This window comes from Leucopleurus acutus (assembly GCF_964270905.1).
Source record: "Leucopleurus acutus genome assembly, chromosome: 9".
In the NCBI taxonomy this organism is placed as follows: domain Eukaryota; kingdom Metazoa; phylum Chordata; class Mammalia; order Artiodactyla; family Delphinidae; genus Leucopleurus; species Leucopleurus acutus.
Window position 1 is genome coordinate 18677578 of NC_139144.1, and position 26152 is coordinate 18703729.

The following is a 26152-nucleotide window of genomic DNA, read 5'->3' on the forward strand; positions in this document are numbered from 1 at the left end:
AGAGCAGAATCAGAGAGCCTCTGAGGAGAGAAGTGGCAACCAAGGTTTCATTGATCTGGATTTGCTTGTCAAGACTAGACCTGTAGAATGGAGAGAACAAACTTATGGTTACTAGCTGGGGAAGGTGGTGGTGGTGCGGTCAGGGGTACGGATAGTTAGGGAGTTTGGGACTGACATGGACACACTGCTGTATTTAAAACGGATAACCAGCAAGGACTTACTGTATAGCACAGGGAACTCTGCTCAGTATTACGTAACAACCTAAATCGGAAAAGAATTTGAAAAAGAATAGATACATGTATGTGTATAACTGAATCACTTGGCTGTACACCTGAAACCAACACATCATTGTTAATCAACTCTACTCCAATATAAAATAAAAAGTTTAAAAAACAAACAAAAATACCAGACCTGTAGATCCGTTGTTTCTCCACATCCTCCCCAGGATGGTTGATTGATGGTTTCAAAGAATGGGCCCAAACCCAAGGGGCATTTAGCCCAGCACCCCCAAGGCCCTTATCTTACACCCGTCCCTCCTCCATCTTATTTTTAGGAGGTGGCTTTGTTTTCCCTCAGGTGCTCACCCGAGGACGGGCAGTGTGATTGTCGTCCGCATGTCACAGGTCGCAGCTACGCTGAGCCAGCGCCCAGCTATTTCTTTGCTCCTTTGAATTTCTACGTCTGCGAGGCAGAGGAAGCCACGCCACTCCAGGGACTGGCTCCTTTGGTTCGTATTTCATTGACTCTCTTTACAGACTTCATTTGAAGCGGTGTGGGTAAATACACACACCCTTGAGATCGTGGGTAAGTTACCCGGAAGAGAGTGGTTTTGCCCCCAAACACAGCAGAGTCGATTCTATCATGGAACTGCAGATTCTATAAAGTCTTGAGGGCAGAGTCTGCATTTTGTTCATCTTTGTATCCCTGTTCTGGCACAGAGCCTGGCACAGAAGTGTGAATTGCATTAAGTTGTGATGAAATGGACTTGAGTTTTGCTCTTTCAAGGTACCCATCAGATAGAATGTGTTTATTGAGCATTTCCTGGTCTGTCTCCCTGACAACACTGTAAACCATAAGAGGGAAGGGAGGATGTGTACCCCATCGCCACTGTTGCTCTAGTGACAAGTCCTATGACTGGTGCATAGTAGGAAGCCATGGATCTCTGCTAATGAACGAATGAATACGGTACTGAGCTAAGTGTAAGATGTGCTCACTGGCCTCCTGAAGCTCATCTCGGATTAGCAGTCCTCAGTTCTGTTCATAGGAGTGTGTGATTGGAAATGTCGCTTGGTCTGCTTCATTCTCTACAAGTCAGCAGTCCTGCGGGAGATGCTCCCTAAAAATATTTATCTCAAAGTCTTATGAGGGGGGCAAACCCAGGCATCTGAACCCATCAGAGAAAATACAGGTTAGCCTCCCATAACACTCTTATGCCTTTGACTCCAGCCACAAGCAGGAATGTGACAAAGGAAAAGGCAATGTGAGGCAAACGACTTCAAGGGGAGAAGGCATGTGAAAGTTGATTCTGGAGACAGGATTTGGATAGAAAATTGGGAACTCATTCCAGGTTCCAGTGAGTAAGTCTTTTCCTGAGGTCTCTTCCTTATCTGGGCACGACTGGTGGGAGGGATGAAAATACCCCTTAAGAGGCTTGGAATTTGCTTTTTTTTTTTTTTTTTTTTTTTTTGCGGTACGCGGGCCCCTCACTGTTGTGGCCTCTCCCGTTGGCGGAGCACAGGCTCAGCGGCCATGGCTCACGGGCCCAGCCGCTCCGCGGTATGTGGGATCTTCCCGGACCGGGGCACGAACCTGTGTCCCCTGTATCAGCAGGCGGACTCTCAACCACTGCGCCACCAGGGAAGCCCGTAATTTGCTCTTTTACTGACTGAGATTAGGGCAAGAAAAGGAGGCTTGCACTGTCCCGACCTAGACTCACAACTGCGGTGGGTGGAGTCAAGATAAAGCAATCCTATGTCTAGATTCTTCTTCATTGCTTTTAGTATTGCAGGTTTATGACGGTAACTGAAAAAAAAAAAGCTTTGGGAAAAGAATATTGATATTTATATTTAGGCTAAAACTATCATGAAATAATAGGAAAAAAATATATGCATATACATAGTGATCTTGGCCCCTGGCTCCTGACACAGAGCTCCCAAATCCTTTGGACTTTCCTGGGTGATAAGAGTGTCATTTGTTCTGATGAGGTGACTCTGGGTGGGCTCCTGGATGGCTTCAGGGTGGTGGCTGGTCACCAGAAAGACCAAGCCATGATTAGAAGCTTGAAACTTTTGCCTCCACCCACCAGCGTCCAGGAAGGGGAGAGGTGAGGGAGGCTGAGGTAATGATCCATCTTGCGTGTGGGTTGAAGACTCCATCCAATTCCCGAAAGTACTGGGTTCAGAGAGTTTCGAGGTTGGTGACCGTATCTGTGTGCTGGGAGGGTGGTGCATGCCAGCCACAAAGGGACAGAAGCTCCTGTGTGTGGGATCCTTCCGGTCCTATGTACATCTTCGTCTGAGTGTTTATCTGTCTCCTTCATCATATCCTTTATTATATAACAAACCAGTAAATATAAATAAGTGCTTCCCTGAGTTCTCTGAGCCATTCTAGCAAATGATCGAACTCAAGGAGGGGGTCACAGGAACCCCAGTTTATAGCCAGGTGCACAATGCTGAGCTCCAGGCTAAGACTGGCGTACAAAGGGATTAGTTAGCATCTCTGCCCTCTAGAAGTTTTTAACCGTAGCTGATATTTTTCATAGATGGCTCAGGATGGGAGCAGTGCCATGCAACAAGGGGAGAGTCCATAAGTGCATTAGGATTTTGGAGCCACGACTGATCCTTTACGAATGGGCTTAACACGCGGGTAGAATCATTTGCCTGAGACTAGAAAGCCATGAGCGTTTCCATTGGTGGATGAGGGGAGAAGACAGTCCAACCAGCAAAGTTCTAAGTAACAGCTCAGAGGAGAAACAACGCAGGTGTATTTGCAGGTAGAACAGAAAGTTTATATAGGAAAGAGGTACAGGAAGAGAAAATTAGATTCTCCTATTAAAGAGGCTAAATTTTCTTCTTGGGGCAATGAGAACTCGTTGAAACCTTCTGAGCAAAGGCATGACGTGATGAAGACTGTCCTCTGTGCCCTTAGGGACACCATCCAGCAGAAGTGGAGCCTGGGGTGGAGGGGCTCAGGGTGCAGTAGTCCAGACAGGGATGGAGAAGGGGCAAGGTTCAGGGAGAAGAGAGAAGATGGGGATGGAGACATGAAAGGACATGAATCCAAGACCCCAGCTTTCAAATAATTGTTTTAATACTCAAATAGGACAGCTAAGAAGAATGACAGTTAACTTTCTTGGTGGGTGTTCAGAAAGATATCTATATTTGTATCTACATCTACCTATCTATCTATCATCTCTCAATCACCTGTTTACCTATTATCTGTCATCTCATCCATCTGTTCACCTATCATTTACCTACCTATCTATGTATCTAATCTTTCTTAGTCTGTCTGGGCTGCTAAAAATACCATAGACTGGGTAGCTTATAAACAACATAAACTTATTTCTCACAGTTCTGCGGACTGGAAAGTCTAAGGTCAAGGTGCCTGCAGATTCAATGTCTGAGACCCACTTCCAGGTTCTTAGATGACTGAGTCCTCACATGACAAGGGAGCTCTCTGGGCCTCTTTTATAAGGGTACTAATCCTAATCACCTCCCCCAAACCCCACTTCCTAATACCATCAACTGCAGATTCTATTTCAACATATGAATTGGGGAGAGGGGGAGTGGGATACAAACCTTCAGTCTATGGCAATATCCTTGCTACTCAAAATGTGGTGTGTAGACCAACAATAGTGTCATCACTTGTGGGTTCATTAGACGTGGAGGCTCTCAGGCCCCACCCACACCTATTGAATCCAGTCTACATGTTAGCAAGATCCGCAGGTGATTTGTACACAGTTTGGGAAACACTGGCTTGTTATAGAAACTAACTGTGGTCACAAAAGTTAATATTGATTGAATTTAACATGGTACGGCATTTAATGTAGTATAATATAAAGTTAATTCCATAATATGTTTTCTGTATAAAAGTGGTAAATAGCTTATAATTTTGTGTTACAAGATGAACACAATAGGTGAGAGGAAAAAAATGAAGAGGAAAAATAAACATAATCCAGTGTGGCCTGTCCAAAGGGTCCTCATCACACAGGTTGAGGAGCTGGTCGGAGAGCATGGCTGAGAGTCTGAATAGTGACCACAGAGTATGAGGGTTCCTGAAGTTGACTACAGCTGACCTCAAGGCTGCCTGCTCACGGTGAACAACCAGGGCACCTGTGAAATTAAAAACCTTGACTGTAAAACCAACAATGAAACATCAAACAAACATCGATGTCTAGGGTATAGTGAGAATTTGGAAACGAGCAATTGGAGATTCTAGCTGGGTCGGCAGCTGAATGACTAAGGAGATGATATAAAACAGAGTCCCATAAAACCCAGGATTTTAAGGAAACTGGAGTTGCATGAATGCTACTCTGCTGTTTTAATAGTTTGGTTGGTGGAATCTTGCTATCCCGGTATAATCTCTCATGGGAACGTTTAAGACCAGATTCTGCAAACCATGAGAATTAAAAGAAATTGGTCTGGAGAGTGTTAAAATTACAACATCTAATAATCTTTGAATCTGTATATCATGCATATTGTTAATTTTCGAAACACCACGAAACCAGTAGAAAATAAGAAGTGTTTTCAAAGTTTAGAATTGCACTAGTTGAGCAGCCCTTAAAAAGAAAACCCAACACATAGTTTTAGGATCACTAAAAATTTCCCCTTTTCATAGAGAAACAAAAAATTATAAGCTGCCTCTGTGTGTTCTTCCTGAAGCTATTAAGTGAGAATCATGATTACCTTTTAAAGTACGGTATAGTCTGAAACTCTTGAACTCTGGTAAAATTGGAACTTTTGTTGGTTACTTAAACAGCCGTTTCTTTTTAAGGTACTAGCAACAGCTCTGCCTACATGTGATGTGTATTTCCAGCAACAAGGAGATGATTTCGTAACTGACAAAGGAAGCATAATACTGAAGAGAAATCAGAAGCAAAGCATTCGAGCAGCTGAGCAGAGTAAGGTATATCATTCCTTCAGGGTCGTTGTCTGTTGTACTATAAGCAAATAACCCGGGTAATGCACTTAGAACCATGCGTGGCCCATGTAAGTGATCAGCCAGTGTAAGCCCTGTTATCCTGAAGAATAGAATGAAGGAAAGGAAGAAGCCAGCTCAAAGTAATTCGAGGCTCTGGGGAAAACTTCAATAGCTTTATTTCTCTACACAATGAAAATTTCTGGAAAATAAGATTTTGGAGAGTTGAAGAGTCAGACTCTGAATGTACACTTTCTTATCATGTTAGAAAGGAGAGATACAGTATTGAGGAATGGCTGTCTTCCCAGTTGGAGAAGAAAGGACATGCTAATGTCCCTGGGGGTGGTGTGTGACTGTGCCCTTGAATCTGAGATGGATGTAGTTGGTCATTGCCGGCGTGAGTGCCAGCGTGATGCCGCCTCCACAGGGCCCTCCCTCCGATGGCTTCAGAAGGCCAGAGGAGACCTGAAGACCTTGTAGCTAGCCAACTAGTATTCACTTGAAGTCAGGGCCACTTTAGGCCTGTTTGTTTGTTCATTTGTTATGCCGGGGGTCTTTACTGAGCACTCCTGTGTGCATATGCACGAAGGGGCATGTTGGAAAAGCAAAGGAAAGCTGACGTTAGCTGTCTTGTTCATAAACCCAGCAGCTGAAGCAGTTCCTTATTCATAAGAGACTTTCTCGAGTGGATGAAATGATTGATTGAATGAAGATGGAAATACCTAGACATAGAGCCTGCCCTTAAGATTATGGTGGGGGAAATGAGCCACGTATACAAACAGTGAATGCATGGCAGGGTGGGGTAAGTACCGTAAAGAGGTGTACGTAATGTGATACGGATTCCACTTAAGGAGAAGCACCTCCAACCGAGAGGATAAGAGAAGGCTTCATAGAAGGCGTTCTTCCTTCCGGGCCCATGTACACCAAGTCACAGAGGCTTTGCTCTTTATTCTACTTGTTTCTGTTCCCATGCCACGTGCCTGTGAAGCCTTCTCTGACTCTAGGCATCTCAATCTGAAGTCGACCTGAAAGAGAAAAGTAGGGAGTGCCCTTGCTTGCTGTGGCAATGATCAGTGAACCTCTAAATTTTACTGTGCGTAAGTATTGCCCAGGGAGATTGTTTAGAATGCAGATGCTAGGCCCTTCCACTTGAGATGCTGAATCAGGGAATGTGAGACTAGTCAAGTTTTTTCAGGTAACTCTATACACAGGACTATTGTATTGGATAGTGCAAATATAGAACATTTTTATTATTGTAGAAAGTTCAGTTAGGCAGTATTGCTCTGGAGCAATGAGGTTCAAATTGGAACCATCAAAGACTTAGGAAAACATGGGTACATTTTGTGATCTTCATTTGGATTTAAATATTTGAAGTGTTTGGCACAATGATTTAAAAAAAAAAAAACCCACACATTTTGGATCATTTGGAGGGAGCAAAGAAATCTGCATGTTTGCCGAGCGCCCCAAGCGATATGAGTGGTCCCTGGCAGCACTTTGAGAAACACTGCTCAGAGCATCCACGGCCTCCTCTCCTGACTCTTGCCTGAAATGACCACCTCTGTATTACTGACTTGCAAAACTTCTAGCCATCCCTTAAGACCCAATTCAGATTTATCTTTCTCTGACATTCCCTACCCTGACATCTGGACATAATTAATTGTTTCTATCTCTGGAGTCCCATAGGTCAGTATTTTTCATACTACAGGTCATGCCTATTAGTAAGTAGGTCATGAAATCAATTGACTGGATCAGTTTACTACAACAGAAGAATATAAAACGAGCATTTTTTTGTGAAACTTTTATTTCGGTTTTATATAAATGCGTGTGTGTGTGTGTGTGCGCGCACACGCACTGGGTCACTGTCTTAGGTTGGATTCTCTACAATCAGATTACAACAGAGATCTGGGTGCATGTGTTTTACTAAGGAAGCACTCATCAGGAGAAACCTGTCAGGGAGGAGGGCAGTAGGCTGGGGAGCGGGGAAAGTGAGGCAAGGATGGCAGCTAGGCCTTGCCTGAGTCTAGCCTTGCCTGATCCCCTGGGGAAGCTGTGAAGCAGAAGTTGCACCACAGAGTTGTCCCCCATTGAGGCCCTAGGGCTGTCTTCTCATGTCAGGCAGACATGGCTGTAGGCTGCCAGGGCAGATGCAGATCATGGCCCAGGTGAGGGGGCTCACCTGAGCCAAGGGCAGTTCTCAAGAGAAGGGAGCAGTGGTGAGACCAGCAATCCCAGCAGCTGGTGGCGTGATAGAGTGGCCCAGTCAAGGGGACCAGGCAGTACACTAACAGCACAGACCCAAGTTCACTCCTGGCATGCTCAGACCCATGTGCAGGGCCAGGGCAGAATAAAAATTAAAATGCAGGGCCCCTGGGCTTCCCTGGTGGCGCAGTGGTTGAGAGTCCGCCTGCCGATGCAGGGGACACGGGTTCGTGCCCTAGTCCAGGAAGATCCCACATGCCGCGGAGCAGCTAGGCCCGTGAGCCATGGTCACTGAGCCTGCGCGTCCGCAACAGGAGAGGCCACAACAGTGAGAGGCCCATGTACCACAAAAAAAAAAAAAAAAAAAAATGCAGGACCCCTTATTCAGAAATTAGGGAAAGGGCCCTTGAAGATAGTAAAGTATAAAGCTTTTTACTTTCCTCCATAGTCTCTCTCAACTTGTCAAAATATTTTTATGTGCTATTTAATGTCACTCTGAAGAAATATTAAAAATTTAAATTATTAACCTGAATTATACTATTTATCTCTATAGCATGCAGTGCCAATTTTAACTGCAAACATAAGAAATTCATGGTCACGGGGAGTGACAATGAGCTTGGCTACTCCTATTTGGTTCCCAAACCCATGCTTTTTCCCTGCTGGGGACACAGCATCACATAAAGACCATTGGTTTAAGGAGTAAATAACATCTAGAAGAAAACTGCCCCATCTCACAGGGTGTCATTTCCAAGCTCGTGAAACGAATGCATCTTTTAGGGGCCCCATCCCACTGCCATCTCAGGTCAGCATCTTCTGGGTGCCATGGTTTGTGTAGGAACAGTGGATCCCAAAGTCACGTGACCACTGATAGACTTCTTTTACTGTAAAGTGGATCCCTTGGGCTGAGGAAGCTGTGTTGTACGACATTGGTGAATTAGACACTCTTTGAGCTGTCAGAGTGGTGCTGACCAAGGCCATAGAGTGTCCGATTCTCACTGTGGGACACCACATGACATCGCCTTAGACCAAGGGATCCGATTCACTATCCTTCAATATAGGGAGTCAGTGTCATATTTTGTAGAACATTTGGATGGTCCAGATTCTTTGGGGCTATACTGTTACAGCGAGCAGGAGAATTAATAGCCTTGGGGCAAGACTAAATATACACGACCGCCCATCCCAAGCGAATACAAATTGCTTCTGTTTCTTCTTCCTCACGGAGATGGAAGAAAACACATTTTGCATTTCAATAGCTGCGTATCATGCACCAGGGTGGTGGTAACCGGCTCTGGTCATGATACTCCTTCCAGCAGGACAGCTGCAAGTGGGGCTACAACTTAGTTATATTCGTATAAAATTTGTAATGGGGATATGATATGAGACCCACCACCAAGTCTTGAGAGTGGCACTTTGAGAATGCCTCTGATTTGCAATATTGCTTTTTATTTACTATCTTGGCTTGGTGGTGGTGGGGAGGGCAATGGAGGGTGGGCATTTCACAAGGTTTTACTCGGCCTTTCCTACTATAAGAGCACTAACATCAATGCCAACTGCTAAGCAGGTCCATTCCGATACATATACAAGAATTAGAGGAAACAATCAATGGTTCAGTAAACCCAGAGAACTGACTGTGAAAAGAACCTAAGTCAGATCTCCATGTACTCCCTGACCCTCATATTCCCTGTTCTAACGGGGACCATGATGACACTTTGGGTACATGGTTCTCAGTATCAACTCAGATCCTGTATCCATTAGCCCTCGAAAGATCTAGGCATTTCTGCTTCCCCAATAGACTAGTAAATAAACATAGATCTCTTTGAGAGATAAGTGAGAGAATTAACACTTGCTGTGGTGTTGAAGAGTCTTTCCTCCTCGGGACCCAGCCTCTCATTCAGTCACTGGGGTCTGAGTCTGAGAATTTGCTCAGCTCTATAAATTTGGGAAAGGATTATGTCTTTCTGTTGAGGTGGCTGAACTCAGCCTTCTGCCAGTTCATACTTGATCACTTTGGAGTACACATGTTAGGCAATATTTTGTCGACTAGGAGCATCATGTTCTATTAGTCGTCTCCACAGAAGATTCCTGTAGGTCAGGCCCCCTTGTCTCCTATTCCAACCTCGCTGACCATTATAATTACACCCATCTTGCTTTTGAGAGTTAAATGCTCCCCAGCCCTTGATAGTCTGCGATCCTGTCCACCACACTAATACTGAGGAGCTCAATTTTGTAATGGTTTAGGCTACCAGCCTACAGAGGGTACCCTATCCTCTGCTGCTCAGTGATGCTGGTGGCCCCTCACCAGTTCATTCCTCACTGTCTTGAAAAATGGACAAGGAATATAGTCAGCTGATGGGTTTTCCAGCCTTGCGTCTTGCACCCATTCAAGCATGCCTGGTTCTTTGAGCCTTATAACCCATCCTCCCCAGCCTGCTACAGCAGTTCTGGCAGCTCCGCTTCATTACTCTGGACCACAGCTTTCGCCAAGCATCTCACAGGGCTCCAGGGCCCTTGCCAGACTGCTAAATCCTTTATCACCGGTGACCCCAAACCAACAAACTCTCCTTACCTGATTTCATATTCTATCCCCTTGATCTGGCACCCCTCACGATCCATGCCCAGCCATCCTCTCCCAGTTGCTACTTGTTCGTGTTAACCAGGTCCTTCTCGGAGATGCAGCCCTTTCCCATCAGATCATGCTGCAACGTGACCCTAATTATCAGGCAAGTGGTCAGGAGGGGCACATCCTCAGGAATGCACACGTTTTCTTTTAAGGTACCTGCATCATTTGAGATTTCTGCCTCGTCTCCAAATGTGGCAGGGATGGAGGTGGGCGAGGATGGAGGGGGGGCCTCTATTTTCTAATAAGTGTGAGTGGATTACTTCTATAGTCCAGGAGTGTTCAGGAGAACCTCAAGGTTCACGATTCTTATGTGCATCACCCATGCCTCAAGATCCCCCTGCTTCCCTGTGAAGGGAGGGCCTGACTTGGGCATAAGTGACTTACCCAGGCTGAGAACTCAGCCTTCCCTGAACTTCCGCAGCTCTTCCAATTAAGTCTTGTGCCTGGTCTCTAGCTCTTCCTGCCCTCTCACTAAAGGAGATGAGTTTCTTTAAATGCTGCCAGGGAGCCCTTCTGATTCTCACACTTGACTCTAAGTTGCTGATCGATTGCCCTGAGCCTGCCGTCGTCTTTCATCAAATGCGTCAGTGGTGTACAACAGTAGCCACCCACGTCCACAGTCCTTGTAACCACTCTTTCCCCGTATCAGAAATCTTGCTCAAGTCAGTGCCTCCCCTTCGCCCTCTATCCTGTCCCAGGTGGCCACAGATGACTGTTTTAGCAACGGCTCTGCTGCTACACGAGGGTCATCAACACGTTACCCACTGGGTTCCTCATTGCCAGCCGAGCAGTAAATGTTCCACATCCAGGAAGGCATCTTAGGGTCTACACTGTCTGCTACCAACTGTCTCAGGTCAGCGGCCCTAGAAACAGAGCCTAAGACCGGATTCAGGTGCATGTAATTTACGAAGGCAGTGTTCTTCAGGAAAACTCTTTAAGAGAGTGAAGGAAACATGAGGAAAGAGTCAGAGGTGGTCTCAGGTAAAACAAAACTTGGATTGATCCACAGAGAAAGTCAGAAACATAAACTGCAGATACATTTGTCCTGCCCCTTGAGACGACAGGGCCAGCCTTTCATAACCTCCTATCAGGTAGTCTTTGGCTGTGAGCTACCCCAGGGGTAGGAGTAGGCAGTTGGGGTGTGAGAGGGCAGTTCTCCGGAGAAGGGGGGCAATTGTGAGCTGTTAGAAACCACACACACGCACACACGCAACTGGGAGATGGGTATACAAACCAAGGAAAGGGGGATCCCAGGGTGGGCGGGGTGGGGGGGTACCTATAGTGTCTGTTGCAAATTCCAGAGTACTTTTTTTAAAGTTTGAAAAATGTTGCATAGAGATGAGTTTACATATATCTCCGTCTCATTTCTTATTTACCTTTCTGTCTCCCACGCAAGATTCTAAACCCCTCTGTGGCTGGGAATCTGTCCTATTCGTATATGCATTCCTGATTCAGAGGCGGGGGTTGAATTGTTACTAAATGAACATTTGTCAAATGAAGAGCAGTTTGTGGTAGATCACAGAGCAACTTGAACTCCAGGCTAAGTAATTTGGGCATGATGCTCTTGGCAGTGAGAGAGCGTTTGAAATGCTTGTTGGCAGCAGTGTGCGGTATGTATTGGACTAGCGAGATCACGGAGAGAACAGCCAAGAGACTGTTGCAGCAATACAGGCAGAAAGTAACAAGAGGCAGCGTTCCGGTGGAGGCTGGAAGTGTCGAGAGGCAGATGCAAAAGTCATCAAGGAAGTATTATCTATAGGGTCCAGATGGCCCCAGGCTGACATCCAGCATGAGACCGGCAGGGCTGCTAATCGATCAAGTGTGTGAGCAGTTTTGTACTTATGTGCCCCCAAGCAGATGGGAGAAGATCATTTCTCATATTTGCATGGCAGAAACATCTAAAAAAAAAAAAAACTGGGTGGGTTTGATCATTGTCATGCACAATTAGGCAAAGTCCATAAAGTGTAGGCATGGGAATATTTTCTTGCCCTCCGTATTTTAGCCAGAACTCCACAGTCAGATCTGAGAAAAGCCAAGGTCACCAATGTGGAATCACTCAGTACATGACACGTGGAGTACATAATGTACTGGCCAGTGGCAGTGCTTTCCAAGTGATTATTCTATACAGTAACATATGTTCCAAAGCTGCAGATTCAGCACGTTTTTCTCCGCTGTGTGCTGGACTGTATCCTGGTTGGAATAATTTATTCGGGACTCAGATGGATCATATACACATCAAGAAACCCGTGGGGAAAAAAAAAAGAAACCCGTGGGTTTTGTTTTTGTTTTTTTCCCCCGTGAACTCTTCCAGCCTTTCACTCTAGGCAAAGTTGTGTTTATTCCTCTCTGGCCAGCTGCCTGCTGTTTCTGTCGTTCTCCGAGGGCCAGTTCCTGGGGTGCCTGTTACGTGGATGGGACCTGGATTTGCCAGGGTTCTCGCTGGGCCCGGCTTGAGATTTGCTGTGGGGAACATCCCCATTCCCATGGATTTTGCTGTTGCCATTCGCTATGAAGCTCAGGTACCCTTTACTCCACTTCCACGGTGGTGGTTCCGAGCTGACTGAAATACATTCTCGAGCTAAGTGTTTCCATTCCAATCTTGCCTGTGTTCATCTTAACAGGATTTGCAAAAAGTCGAACATCTGGAGAGCGTTATAAACCAAAGGGTTTCCTAAAGATATCAAAGCAACACAGCCATACGCACACACGCCTTATTCTGTGGAGAGAAGCTAAAGCTGGGGCTATAGATTTAAGATACTAGTTCTAGGGAAGTGGTGATGGAATGTTTGTATGAGGACAATAAATAACTAAAATAATGCAAATCCTGCCCTCTTGGGACTTTTTCTTCCTAAAAATGTAATAAACCTGTGTAGAGATTCAGACTCAGGGATGCAGTACAGGCATTTATTTGCACTTGGATTTTACCAGGAAACAAGAGAAAAGCTAAAAGCAGCCTGCGCTTCTTGCCTGCTACCTTTCTAGCCTTCCCCCACCCTTTGAGAAATATCTAAGAGGAAGAGAAACCAAATTAGAAAAACACTTGACCTAGAGCAGTGGCTCCTAACCCTTTCTTTGTATAACCTTTTCTTTGATGGTCTGAAACCCCACAGACCATCTGCCCTGGAAAATATTTTATATGGCTGGGGGTGGCCTCAGAGCCCCCAGAGTCTCTCCAGGGACCACACTCTGGAAGGGCTCACTTTCTGTGGTATGACCCGAGCTGATGATCTGCCTTGAAACTCTTAATATGACATTGTTCTCAATTTCTCACTTACACGTGAAAGGCAAAGGACTTCAGGGAACTTTGACCTGGTGAGTATGACAAAGTCATTTTTTTTTTTCATATGTGTATATACACATAAATATATTTAATTTTTTTATAGAGAGAACACATCTCTGATAGCTTTAAAAAGCTTTTCCTAATTGTAAGGCTTCCAGAGTTTAGGTAATTAGCATATGCTCTCTCGCTCGCTCGCTGTCTATCTATATATATGTGTGTGTGTATGTCTCTCTATATATGTATGTATTTATACAGATATGTATAAATAGATCTAATAATATAATAATATAAACTTATATAATAATGTATATGCACTAATATGAAAGAAATATATCTTTTTGTGAAGAATTTTTTTGTTTCTGTGATCCAGGAACATGATTTTTTAAAAAATACCTTTATTGGAGTATAATTGCTTTACAAAGTTGTGTTAGTTTCTGTTGTACAACAAAGTGAATCAGCTATAAGGATACATATATCCCCATATTCCCTCCCTCTTGAGCCTCCCTCCCACCCTCCTTATCCCACGCCTCTAGGTGGTCACAAAGCACCGAGCTGATCTCCCTGTGCTATGCGGCAGCTTCCCGCTAGCTATCTATTTTACATTTGGTAGTGTATATATGTCGGTGCCACTCTCTCACTTCGTCCCAGCTTACCCTTCACCCTCCCCGTGTCCTCAAGTCCATTCTCTACATCTGCGTCTTTATTCCTACCCTGCTACTCGGTTCATCAGTACCGTTTTTTTAGATTCCATATATGTGCATTGGCATACAGTATTTGTTTTTCTCTTTCTGACTTTACTTCACTCTGTATGACAGACTCTAGGTCCATCCACCTCATTACAAATAACTCAATTTCATTCTTTTTTATGGCTGAGTAATATTCCATTGTATATATGTGCCACATCTTATTTATCCATTCATCTGTTGATGGGCATTTAGGTTGCTTCCATGTCCTGCCTCTTGTAAATAGAGCTGCAGTGAACCTTGGGGTTCATGACTCTTTCTGAATTATGGTTTTCTCAGGGTATATGCCCAGTAGTGGGATTGCTGGGTCATGTGGTAGTTCTTTTTGTAGTTTTTTAAGGAACCTCCATACCATTCTCCACAGTGGCTGTATCAATTTGCATTCCCACCAACAATGCAAGAGGGTTCCCTTTTCTCCACACCCTCTCCAGCATTTATTGTTTGTAGATTTTTCGATGACGGCCATTCTGACTGGTGTGAGGTGATACCTCATTGAAGATTTGATTTGCATTTCTCCAATGATTAGTGTTGTTGAGCATCCTTTCATGTGTTTGTTGGCAGTCTGTATGTCTTCTTTGGAGAAATGTCTATTTAGGTCTTCTGCCCAGTTTTGGATTGGGTTGTTTGTTTTTTTGATATGCAGCTACATGATCTGCTTATACATTTTGGAGATTAATCCTTTGTCAGTTGCTTCATTTGCAAGTGTTTTCTCTCATTCTGAGGGTTGTCTTTTCATCTTGTTTGCGGTTTCCTTTGCTGTGCAAAAGCTTTTAAGTTTCATTAGATCCCATTTGTTCATTTTTTATTTTATTTCCATGACTCTAGGAGGTGGCTCACAAAGATCTTGCTGTGATTTATGTCAAAGAGTGTTTTTTCCTGTGTTTTCCTCTAAGAGTTTAATGGTGTCTGGCCTTACATTTAGGTCTTTAATCCATTTTGAGTTTATTTTTGTGTATGGTGTTAGGAAGTCAGGAACATGATGATTTAATCGACTCTTTGGGAGACAGAGGTTAAAGATTAGACCTGTCGGAGTGCCAGGGTTGTTCTCTAGACCCAGGAATTACATCTATGGCCAGAAACAACATTCTTTCTATCTGGATCACAATTCAAACACCAGAGAGTTGAGCCTGAGAACGAACCTCTTCTCTCAACTCCAAAATTCTGTTTTCTGAGCGGGCCATGGGTTGCAAATTTATCCCATGCACTCTCCATTAGGAATATGTTGGTGCATGCATCCTCGCAGGGACGTGCTCTTACGTGATGCCTGTCTAGTCTGCAGATGACTGGACTGTCCAGATGGTGGTTAACCTGGCCGGAGGGAGCGATCACAGTGCACGCGAGACCCCACAGCCAAAGCCTCAGCCTTTACCAGCAGCTTCCAGGTATGCGGGGGGCGTGTCCTCAAACGTTTCTTAGAATGTTGTTCATCTATCAGGAATTTGTATCCAGGAACTAAGTGAGAGTAGAGATGTATCAAAGGAGACATAATGTTTATTAAGTGTTTACTATGTGCTATGCTCTGCTTTACATTCATACCGCGTTGAATCTTGCTAACGACTCAAGGAGGTAGGTTTTGTCTTCATCAGATGAGGAGGAAATTGAGAATGAGAACACTCTGAGGACTTGCCCAAGTCTTATAGCTAATGTGTAGAAGTACCAGGGCTCCAGCCCAGATATCCTGACCCTAGATCTTGAATGTTTGTTTCCCATTCCCCAGATGCCTGGAGATGTGAGAAAATGAAATGCTACGAGAATAAGAGGACAGTATTCAGCTTGAGTTATCTCAACAGCTGAGAGTCTAGTTTTGAGGCCACTAATTTTGCATTGGAGATTTGTGGCTGAATAGAACAGAGACCCTTTTGATATTAGCCTGATAGGTGGGATGAAGGACCTTTGCTCCATCCTTTTCCCAGAGCAGTCATGACAAATCATGGCCAGTTTCCAAAGCTTTGCTGTTTGTCACAACCCTACGGAAGAGCCACAGAGAATCTGAGTGTGAACTGACTGTCCACCCAACGCACCTGAGCTGGTCTGGACCTCAACCTGGTCTCCATCCCACAGTGGCACCCACTTCACGGCACATGTGAAACACACCAAATATGATGGCCGCTTAGCTTATATAACTGTACTTTTGTCACTGAATTTTTGCTTTATTTCTCTTAATACAGAATCATGCTGCTTCCCACACCCATCTGTTTAGAACCAGATGTACAATATTCCATAGATGTCTATTTTCCCCAGCCTTTGGAAGGAGAATTCCAGGCTCATTCACACATTGAATTGATTCTGTAAGTATAACAGACTCTTGGGTGTGCTTCCTTCTGAAATGAGCTCCATTCTAATTCTAAAAGTAGGCTTGTACTTTGAAGTGTTTCATGAGAAATAGAAAAGTATTTGTTTCATTATAAAAATCACCTACTCTATATAAAGGTCATCTAATAACAATGGCAAATCGTCCAGAATAGTATGTGCCAGCCATGGTTTGAAGTGTTTTCCATATTCTGTTAGTTAGACTTCACAACTACTCTATGAGTTAAGTACTGTCATTATTCCCATTTTACAGACGACAGAACTGAGGCACAGAGTCACAAAGCTAGTGAATGAGGAGTGAGAAATCAGAGCCAGAAGGCCTGATTCACACATCCCTGCCTGGAGCCACTGCTGTGCACTGGCACTGCAGAAAGTCTGGGGAGAAATTCCACCAATCGTTAATTATTATCAGCTTACAAGTTCCCATTTTTTGCATATTATGTTTTCATATCATTGTAATCAGAGTGCTTAGACAAGATTGTACATGGCTTTTTTTCACTTCCTATTATATCATAAGTGTTTTCTTATTATGCTTATGTAATCTTACCATTCTTAGGAAGCATGCATAGTATTTCCTTAAGTGGCTTCTTTTTTTAAAATTCATTTATTTATTTATTTTTGGCTGTGTTGGGTCTTTGTTGCTGTGCTCGGGCTTTCTCTAGTTGCAGTGAGCGGAGGCTACTCTTCGTTGCGGTGCGTGGGCTTCTCATTGCGGTGGCTTCTCTTGTTGCAGAGCACCGGCTCTAGGCACGTGGGCTTCAGTAGTTGTGGCACGCAGGCTCAGTAGTTGTGGCTTCCAAATTTGGGCCACAGGCATTCCTTCCAAACTCTCACTCTGTGCACAACTTCAGGCCCAGGCCTGTCCCTGGGCAGAGTTTGGACATTGAATAAATTTACTTAATGTACTTATCTATTCCCCTACTTGTGGTCATTTAAGTTGCTTCTATTTTTTCTACTCTGTGTAGTTGGTATATTTTTTAAACATTTGAAAATACAGTCCTACTTTACCCAGGGTTTTATGGTTCTTGAAATGATGTGTCATATTAATTTCTGGAAGGTATTAATTAATTTATATGTCAGTTAATTTTCAGGATCATCAATAATTTATGGAAGTGCCGGTTTCATTCCACCTTTAGCAGAATTGTAGAGAATTGTGTGGGACTCTTCTAAAGTACTTTTGTGGATAAAATGGAATTGCTTTGTTAAAATTGCATTTTTAAACATTTGTAGCAATCTTCTAATATTGTGATTTAATAAGCAAACTACGGCCCTATGAAGTTTTATTGGAACACAGCCACGCCCATACATTTACATATTATCTACACTGCTTTCAAGCTACAAAGACCTATTTGCAAGAGACCTTATGACCGCAAAGCTCAAAATATTTCTTCTCTGGCCTTTTATAGGAAGTTTGTCAACCCCTGATTTAATGAACTATATCCACATTTTGTGTATTGTGTCTTTAAAGTTCAGTTTTTAACTATTGAACCTTTTTAATTTATACCCTAGAACTTTTTAATTTCATCATCTACTATAGAATTTAGTATGAGGCCAGGTATATCTTAGATTTTATTCAATAAGTTCAGCTTTTATAACATGAAACAAAGCCATTGTTTTAAGATTATTTTACCAAAGGTGAGGTTGCAAGATACAGGAAAGGAAGGAAGGAAAGAGAGGGAGGGAGGGAGGAAAGAAAGATACAGGGTACCCAGTTAAATTTGAATATCATAAAAATATGTCCCAAATATTGCCCTAAAATATTACATTATATATACTAAAAAATTATTCATTGTTTCTCTGAAATTCAATAGAATTGAAGTGGAAAGTAGAAACCAACTCTTGAATGGGAAATGTAAGCTATCATGATTTCCCTGTCCATATAACTCATATTCTCTACCGAGGAGCTTTAAATAGAACTGTGCTCATGACCAACGTGTGAGTTACAAAGAAAGAGACTCAAATCCAACAGGTTTAATTCAGGAAAAAAAGCTAAACCCAGGCAGAGTAAAGAAAGGGAAAGGAAGAAAATAAGGATTCCTAATCACCAAGCGATGTTATTATTGTATCATGACAGTCATGAAACTCAAATTTATGAGAGCCGAGTACTCCTCTTTTTAAATCCATGTCCTAAATATTTCTAAATTTTGTAAATTCCAAAGATACTCACTGGATGCTGTGTTAGATGCATCCATCCAAATTGTCCATTCATCACCCCTTCTCTGAGGGTATGTGGGCCGGGCACTGTGCTGGTTCCTGGGGATTGGGGGTAAAATCTGGTTCTTGCCCTCCAGGCGTCCTCAGCCTGACACAGAAGACAGGCATGTAAACAAAATCGTTGCAATGATGTTTGCTGCAGAATGTAAACGGATAATTTGAAATAAACTTAAAATATGTCCATTTGGTCAATTATCAAGCAATCGTTCTCCTTATATATAGCCATGAAAACCCTGAAACCAAAATAGAAATTAAGAGAGCACCCCGATCTTGTCAAACTGTCCAAACTCCCAGAAGAGGCCCTAGCTCCGCAGTTTAGGTCAGATTTCCTACAAGCAGGGACTCAGGTTGGCCTGGGTTATTGAGGGCATGCTTGCGGGGGCGGGGGGGGGGGGGAGGATCCCGGCAAGGATGTGGTCTCCAGGGGGTCCTGGAGCATAAATTGCACCACAGGGTTGGTTCCACCTGGAGGCGAAGGGGTGGGGCCTTGTGTGCCCACGTCATCATCAGCTACCCAACTCCCCAACCCCCCAGAGAGCGCACTCACTTGGCTAGGTCCAATTTTCTGGAGAAGGGGACAGCTGTGAGCTTTTAGCAGCCAGTGCCACAGCAGCTGGTGGATGGGAGGATCCAGGCAGGGCACCTGCAGTGAACCCTAGAGTCCCTGACCCAGGATGGCAGTAGGAGAAAGTCCTTACACATTTTATGATTCCAGCCTAAAGCAGTTTTGCTGCTTTGGGAAGATACTCGATTGTTTGGAACTGACCCTTTCAAAGTTCATTCTTCTCTGCAGCCAGATTAACATTTGCATCTGAGACTGAGATGCATTACCAAGAAGACCAGAGGAAAGCTTTGTCATCCTTCTGCATAAGTGTCTTTTGTTTGGCAGCCATAGTGAGATGGTTGGGGTTTTTTTTTCAGTCGCCCTGATTACATGATATGTGTGCCCATAAAAATGTGCTGAGAGTCAAACATAAATTATGCATTCTAGAACATAAAACTGCCATTCTTCTTTTAAACCATGGGTTGGATGACACTTGGTAAACATGAAGCCCCTAAAAGTTTCTAGAAGTGAGTCATGGCATTACAAAATCCTATCGCTGATAGACAGGGACTCTTGTCATCTGCTCTGTCGTCTTGGTGCCAGGAATGGCCAACTCTAAACCGGCTGAGACCAAGAACTGTAAACAATTTGTCCCTGATTGCCGCCCTCACCACCAAGCCTAGCCCATCTGGCTTCCTTCTAGATGTCACCCTGCTTGGTTTGTGTTTGGAGAATGCAGAGTCATTTTAGTATCAAAGATACAATACTAGGAATGTATGTATACTTCTTTACTGTACAATTTTTTTGTGTGTGTGTGGTACACGGGCCTCTCACTGTTGTGGCCTCTCCCGTTGCGGAGCACAGGCTCTGGACGCGCAGGCTCAGCGGCCATGGCTCACCGGCCCAGCCGCTCCGCGGCATATGGGATCTTCCCGGACCGGGGCACGAACCTGTGTCCCCTGCATCAGCAGGCGGACTCTCAACCACTGCGCCACCAGGGAAGCCCTACTGCACAATTTTTAGTAAGCATTTACTGTAAGTTAACCACTTGGGCAGGCACAGGGTAAACGAGACCAACACCTTCCCTGCCCCGCCAGGGCTGATGCTCTAAAGGGGAGATGCAGGCAGTTACACAGGAAATGACAACACAGTGTGACAGATACTGGAAACTGTGACAGGTCATTTGGTGTGGCTCGGACAGTGGCTCTCAATGTCATCTGACACAACCTTCCTTTTTTTTCTCCCCCCTTGAACCCACTCTCTTGTAATTGAGATCACACGCCTGGTCTCAGGACTTGCTGCAGCTCAGGTTCTTCATGTCTCTTTGCGGAAAGAATGTAGTGAGAGACAAAGTGATTGGTTCGAAGTAGATTGATTTAGAGTGGTACACATTCCATAGACAGGAGGCAGTCCATCTCAAAAGGCAAGAGCAGCCCCAGGGCATGGAGTCATCTTGGAAAGTGCGAGCGGCCCTGGGAGAGAAACACTCCACAGACTGTGGGCCATCTCAGAAGTCTAGCGGCCCCAACCTTCCCTTTTTATTACAAATATTGATTAGTTTGTAACCGTCTTTCCTACCCTGCAATGAAATTCACAGGCATTAGAGCCTACCTGCACACATAATTTCCAAATAATATCAATGTTATGTGCAAACACAATAAAAGGGAAGTAATTTACGAAGAAATAATATGTACTTCAATACATACGTATACCGACATGAACACACCGGGAGTCATACTGAAGTACAGGGATGCTCAAACACGTAGATTCACTACATACGAGATAGCCATGCAAGCAAGTGTGTTGTAAACATGTTTATCATGTTTTAAAAACACAGAGTAAGGTTTTCAACTCATCATCATAAGCACGGAATCCTCCTTCATGGATGTTCAGTGAAATATTCAAAAGCTGTCGGAGGCACGCGATGATTTTCCTTGTTGTGAGAATGTCTAGCATGTCTGATCCCCACCCACTAAATGCCAGTAACACACCTCACCTAGTAGCCATGACAACCAAAAACACCCCTTGGAATTTCTAAAATGCTCCCTGGGGGTGAGTACCTCTCATATTGAGAACCACTGAGCTGAGAGGTTGGGGGGTAGCAGAATGGAAACTGAATCACTGGGCTGTACACCTGAAACTAACACATTGTAAATCAACTCTGCTTCAGTAACAACAGTGTCTTTCTTGCAGTGCTTCTCAGAGGTTTAATACGTTAATCTGTACTGTGAATCTCCAGGAGGCAGATAGTTTGATGTAGAACAGCACTGTTCGTATGTAATTGAAAAAGATAAAACTTTCTAAAGGAGAGTTTTAGAGTTCCACAGTAATACTACAGAATGCAACGTCTAAGCCATAATTTCTTTCTTTATTGGAGTATAATTGCTTTACAATGGTGTTAGTTTCTGCTTTATAACAAAGTGAATCATCTATACATATACATATACCCCCGTATCTCCTCCCTCTTGCATCTCCCTCCCACCCTCCCTATCCCACCCCTGTAGGGGGTCACAAAGCACCAAGCTGATCTCCCTGTGCTATGTGTAAACCATAATTTCTTAATCTATCACAAGTAGCCTAGTTAAAACTCTTTCAAATCTAAGACAAATTGATTAACAAGTAAAAAATATAGTAATAAAAAGATAAAACCTTATTTTCTTTGCCATAAGTCAATAAATGTAAATATTTAAAGATTTCTTAACTAAACTGAAAATCTTAAAATCTTCAGTCATATGCAATTGAAAGGATGGAATTGAGTCTCTTTTCAACCACGATTCTCACAGATCTAATTTTTTTTTTTTTAATAACTGGAATCTTGAATAGGGGACAGTTTTGAACGTAAGTCTTCTTTTCTCATTATTTCAAAAGGTTCGTCTTATTCCCCAAATCAACTCATTGGAGAATTTCTGCAGCAAGCAGGATTTAGATGAATATCACCTGCACAGCTGTGTTGAAATTGCCTCGGCAATGGGACCTCAGGTGCTCCCTGGAGCATGTGAAAGGCTTATAGCCAGTTTGTCTGCCAGGCTGCACAACGGGACCGTGGGTGAGTGTCTGTTTGGTATTTTTTATTTAAATAGAAATTGCCTTAGTATGCATGTATGTATGTATGTATTTATGTATTTAGCTGTGTTGGGTCTTCATTGCTGCGAGCGGGCTTTCTCTAGTTGCGGCGAGCGGGGGCTACTCTTCGTTGCGGTGCGCGGGCTTCTCATTGTGGTGACTTCTGTTGTTGCGGAGCACGGGCTCTAGGCCTGCGGGCTTCAGTAGTTGTGGCTTGCAGGCTCAGTAGTTGCGGTGCATAGGTTCTAGGGCGTGTGGGCTTCAGTAGTTGCAACACGTGGGCTCAGTAGTTGTGGTGCACAGGCTTAGTTGCTCTGCGGCATGTGGGATCTTGCCGGACTAGGGGTCGAACCCGTGTCCCCTGCATTGGCAGGTGGATTCTTAACCACTGCGCCACCAGGGAAGTCCCTGAGTATCTGTTTAACGGGCTGTACCGAATCGCCGCTATCTCTGCAAAGGCTTTTAGGAACATGAGTGAAATCGTCTAATGTATTTTAGTATCTACTCCTACCAGCGAATGTAGATACCATCTGCCCGATGATTAGGTACACAGAGCAGTCTGTCCATGTGTTGGAATCATAACTCGCAGTACAAGAAGTGTATAAAAGAGGAGCCTGGCAGTCGCTTGGGGATGCCAGATTCCTGGAACAATGGTCCTAAAATATTTCTTTGGAATCCTGGAATGAACTTTAAACAACTTCTTTCATCCCTAAACCTTCATTTAATAAATGAGACTGTTGGGTCCAAAACATTAGGCAACTTGCCCATTTCGCTGAGCTATAGAGTGGGTTTCTCGCCCTCAGCACTTTTAAAATTTAGGGCTGGGTAATAGTTCATTGGGGAGGGGTTGCTGGCCTGTGCATGGTAGGATGTTTAGCACCAACCCTCCCCTCTACCCACCTGATGCCAGTAGCACCCTCCCCTCAGTTGTGACATCCAAAAATGTCCCCAAACTTTGTCATATGTCCCCTGGGGGGCAAAATCTCCCCCTAGTTGAGAATCACTGCTATAGTGTGACAGCCACCATGAGAGTCTGGGCTTTCCAAGTTCCAGACAGATGCTTTCTCCATGCAGGACTCTGGCTTTTGGGATGCCTGCAATCTCATGAAAGATATGGAACAAGGGAAATGAAAGGTATAGTTCAGCACCAACATGGATTATCAGGAATGGAAGAAATAATAATTACATTGGAACAATTAATGATTGAAGCAATTTATTTTAAGCCTTTCAGTAACTTGTTAAGTAATGTTCATTGCTAAGTGATGTTTGTTAAGTAGTGTTTATTGAGCACTTACAGGTGCCAAACACTATTCTAAGTACTTCACAGACATGATTGTCTTCAATCCTTATATCCCCAGGAGGTATATCATATATTATCCCCAGTTAACAGATGAGGGAGTTAAGGATTAGAGGTAACTAATGAGTAAGACATGAACTAGCGCTACTAATAGGACGGAGTGCTTCTCTGTCACTTCCTTTGCCTCTAACTTGTTTTGTTCCCTGCAGCCTGCAACTGTCACCCACAGGGCTCAGTGGGACCCAACTGCAGCTGACTGGAAGGCCAGTGCCAGTGTAAGCCTCGTGTGACCGGCCACTGCTGTGACACGTGCTCAACAGGAAGCTACAGTTTGGGGCATCACGGCTGTCACTGTATGTAGCAAAAGCCAGATGGGGGAAACTCACGTGTTCTCAACCTTGGAGTTTTAAAGGCAGGAAAATCACTGTGGGGAGTTGGAAAGGGGAGGGATTAGGAGTTTGGCTTCATTATTCAGATTGTCTTGTCTATGTAGATAAAATATACTGAAAGTTTTTCCGCTATACTTTATTCTTCCATTCAGTGGGCACTGACTGTGTACAGAGCTCTATTAGGAAACATGAGTGATGATAAAAAAAACCATGGTCCATGTTTCAGGGAGTTTTCAGTTTGTATCAGGTAGATGGTAGTCCAGTGAGGATGTGAGGACACCATGGAGTTGGCTGTATAAACCTGGCTTTAACATCTGGTGCCTAAGCCCAGTGGCTGGAAAGGCTAAAACAGTGAGATTGGGATGTGAAGAAAAGGGGACCCTCCTACACTGTTGGTGGGAATGTAAATTGATGCAGCCACTATGGAAAACAGTATGGAGGTTCCTCAAAAAATGTAAAAGAACTACCATATGATCCAGCAGTTTTGCTTCTGGGTATTTATCTGAAGAAAATGAGAACACTAACACGAAAAGATATTTGCACTGTCATGTTCATTGCAGCATTATTTACAATAGCCAAGATATGGAAACAATCTAAGTTTCCACCAACAGATGAATGATTACAGAAAATGTGGTATATACATGCAGTGGAGTACTATTCAGCCATAAAAATGAAGAGGGTATTGCCATTTGCGACAACATGGGTAAGCCTTGAGTGCAGTATGCTAAGTGAATAAGTCAGAGAAAGACAAATACTGGATAATCTCACTTACATGTGGAATGTAAAATGAACAAAAAACAAAAAAACAAGCCCATAGGTATAGAGCACCAATAGACTGGTGTATTCCAGGGGCAAGCCGGGGGGGGGGGGGCGGTGAGTGAAATGAGTGAAGGGCGTCAAAAGGTACAAACTTCCAGTTATAGAATAAATAAGTCATGGGGATGTAATGTACAGCATGGCTATTATAGTTAATAATACTGTATTGTATATTTGAAAGTTGCTAAGAGAATAGATTTTAAAAGTTCTCATCAGAAGAAAAAAAATTATAACTATGGTGATGGATGTTAACTAGACTTACAGTGGTGACCATTTTGCAATATATACAAATATTGAATCATTATGTGGGACACTTGAAACTAATGTAATGTCGTATGTCAGTTATACCTCAAAAAAAAAAAAAAAACCCAGTTGTCCACAACATTCTGTTGATTGAATCAGTGGATTCTTATTTAACAAATATTTTTACCTGGTTCTCTGTACATGCCAGGCTCTATTCTAAGCACTGTATAGATTCCGTTTATTCACCTTGATAGGGTCGATACAGTAAATTAGAGATTGTGAAATCAGAACTGTGACTCTCTCACCAGCACACCACTGCCCCTACTCCGACCCCAACAGGCTTCTCTTTGCTTTATCCAGCATGTCACTGCCACCCTCAAGGCTCAGAGAACACTGTAACAGGACGTCCTGTGACCAGGTAATGGGATGGTGCCCCTGCCATGGAGAGGTAGCCGGCTGCTACTGTGATCGGTGCCTTGAGGGCTATTTTGGATCCTAACTGCCGCCCCTGCCTCTGCAATGGGTTCACTGTCATGCTCCAGTTGTGGAGGTTTTACAACTGGGAGAAACTGTGAAAGGTATGGAATTCACATGCACTCTTATTTTTTGTTCTTTTGCTCTGACTTCACAACATTATCTGAAGGACCATTGAGTAGAGAAGCAACAGTATTTAAGTGTAGAGTGATGACTATGGGCGAGGAAGATAGAGCATCAGTTTATCATCCTTCAAAATCTTGTTATGAGCCAAGCAGTGTCTAACTAATCAATAACAGGCATTTGCCTGGCACCTTTTTATATTCCTAAAATGTGCATGTAAATTAGGTGCTTTTTTATTGAGTTTAATGACTAAGCCATGGAACTTTCAATATGAAGCAAAAAAACCCTTTTACAGAGCAAATGAGCATCTTCTAAAAATACTGAATTTTGAGAGTTGCGCTGTCCTGAAGCACAGCAAATCCACATTGGCTAATGTGAGCTGTTCCTGGTAACATTTTAGTAAAAAGTTGCCTTGACAGATGCATTGATGGTTACTATGGAAATCCTTCTTCAGGACAGTCCTGCCGTCCTTGCATGTCCAGATGTTCCCCCAAGCAATCAGTATTTTGCCCATTCCTGTTATCAGAGTCCTTGGAGCTCAGATGCAATCTGCAGTTGTCTTCAAGGTTATGCAGGTATGCAGTATAGTTCATGATGTTTTTTTCTTATCCCACATTGCTATCTAAAAGATGATGACATGTTCATAGTTTATCTGCCTTGGACAAATGAGTGGTACAGGATATAAGTTAATGGTAAGAAGA

At 43.6% G+C, this 26152-nt stretch overlaps 1 protein-coding gene across 1 annotated transcript in view; it reads left to right on the forward strand.

Annotated features, from left to right (window-relative positions):
* The window catches only part of LAMB4 (laminin subunit beta 4), a gene marked incomplete at both ends in the record, with an annotated part of 112039 nt that overhangs the window by 42915 nt on the left and 42972 nt on the right, over nucleotides 1–26152 (forward strand). Inside the window, 15 exon segments of the mRNA XM_082846248.1 lie at nucleotides 577–727; nucleotides 12280–12474; nucleotides 15251–15360; nucleotides 16147–16253; nucleotides 16256–16266; nucleotides 21915–22092; nucleotides 23616–23659; nucleotides 23663–23759; nucleotides 25215–25252; nucleotides 25255–25346; nucleotides 25348–25383; nucleotides 25385–25432; nucleotides 25871–25922; nucleotides 25927–26026; nucleotides 26029–26033. Of these exon segments, the coding sequence (XP_082702374.1) occupies nucleotides 577–727; nucleotides 12280–12474; nucleotides 15251–15360; nucleotides 16147–16253; nucleotides 16256–16266; nucleotides 21915–22092; nucleotides 23616–23659; nucleotides 23663–23759; nucleotides 25215–25252; nucleotides 25255–25346; nucleotides 25348–25383; nucleotides 25385–25432; nucleotides 25871–25922; nucleotides 25927–26026; nucleotides 26029–26033 (1264 nt within the window).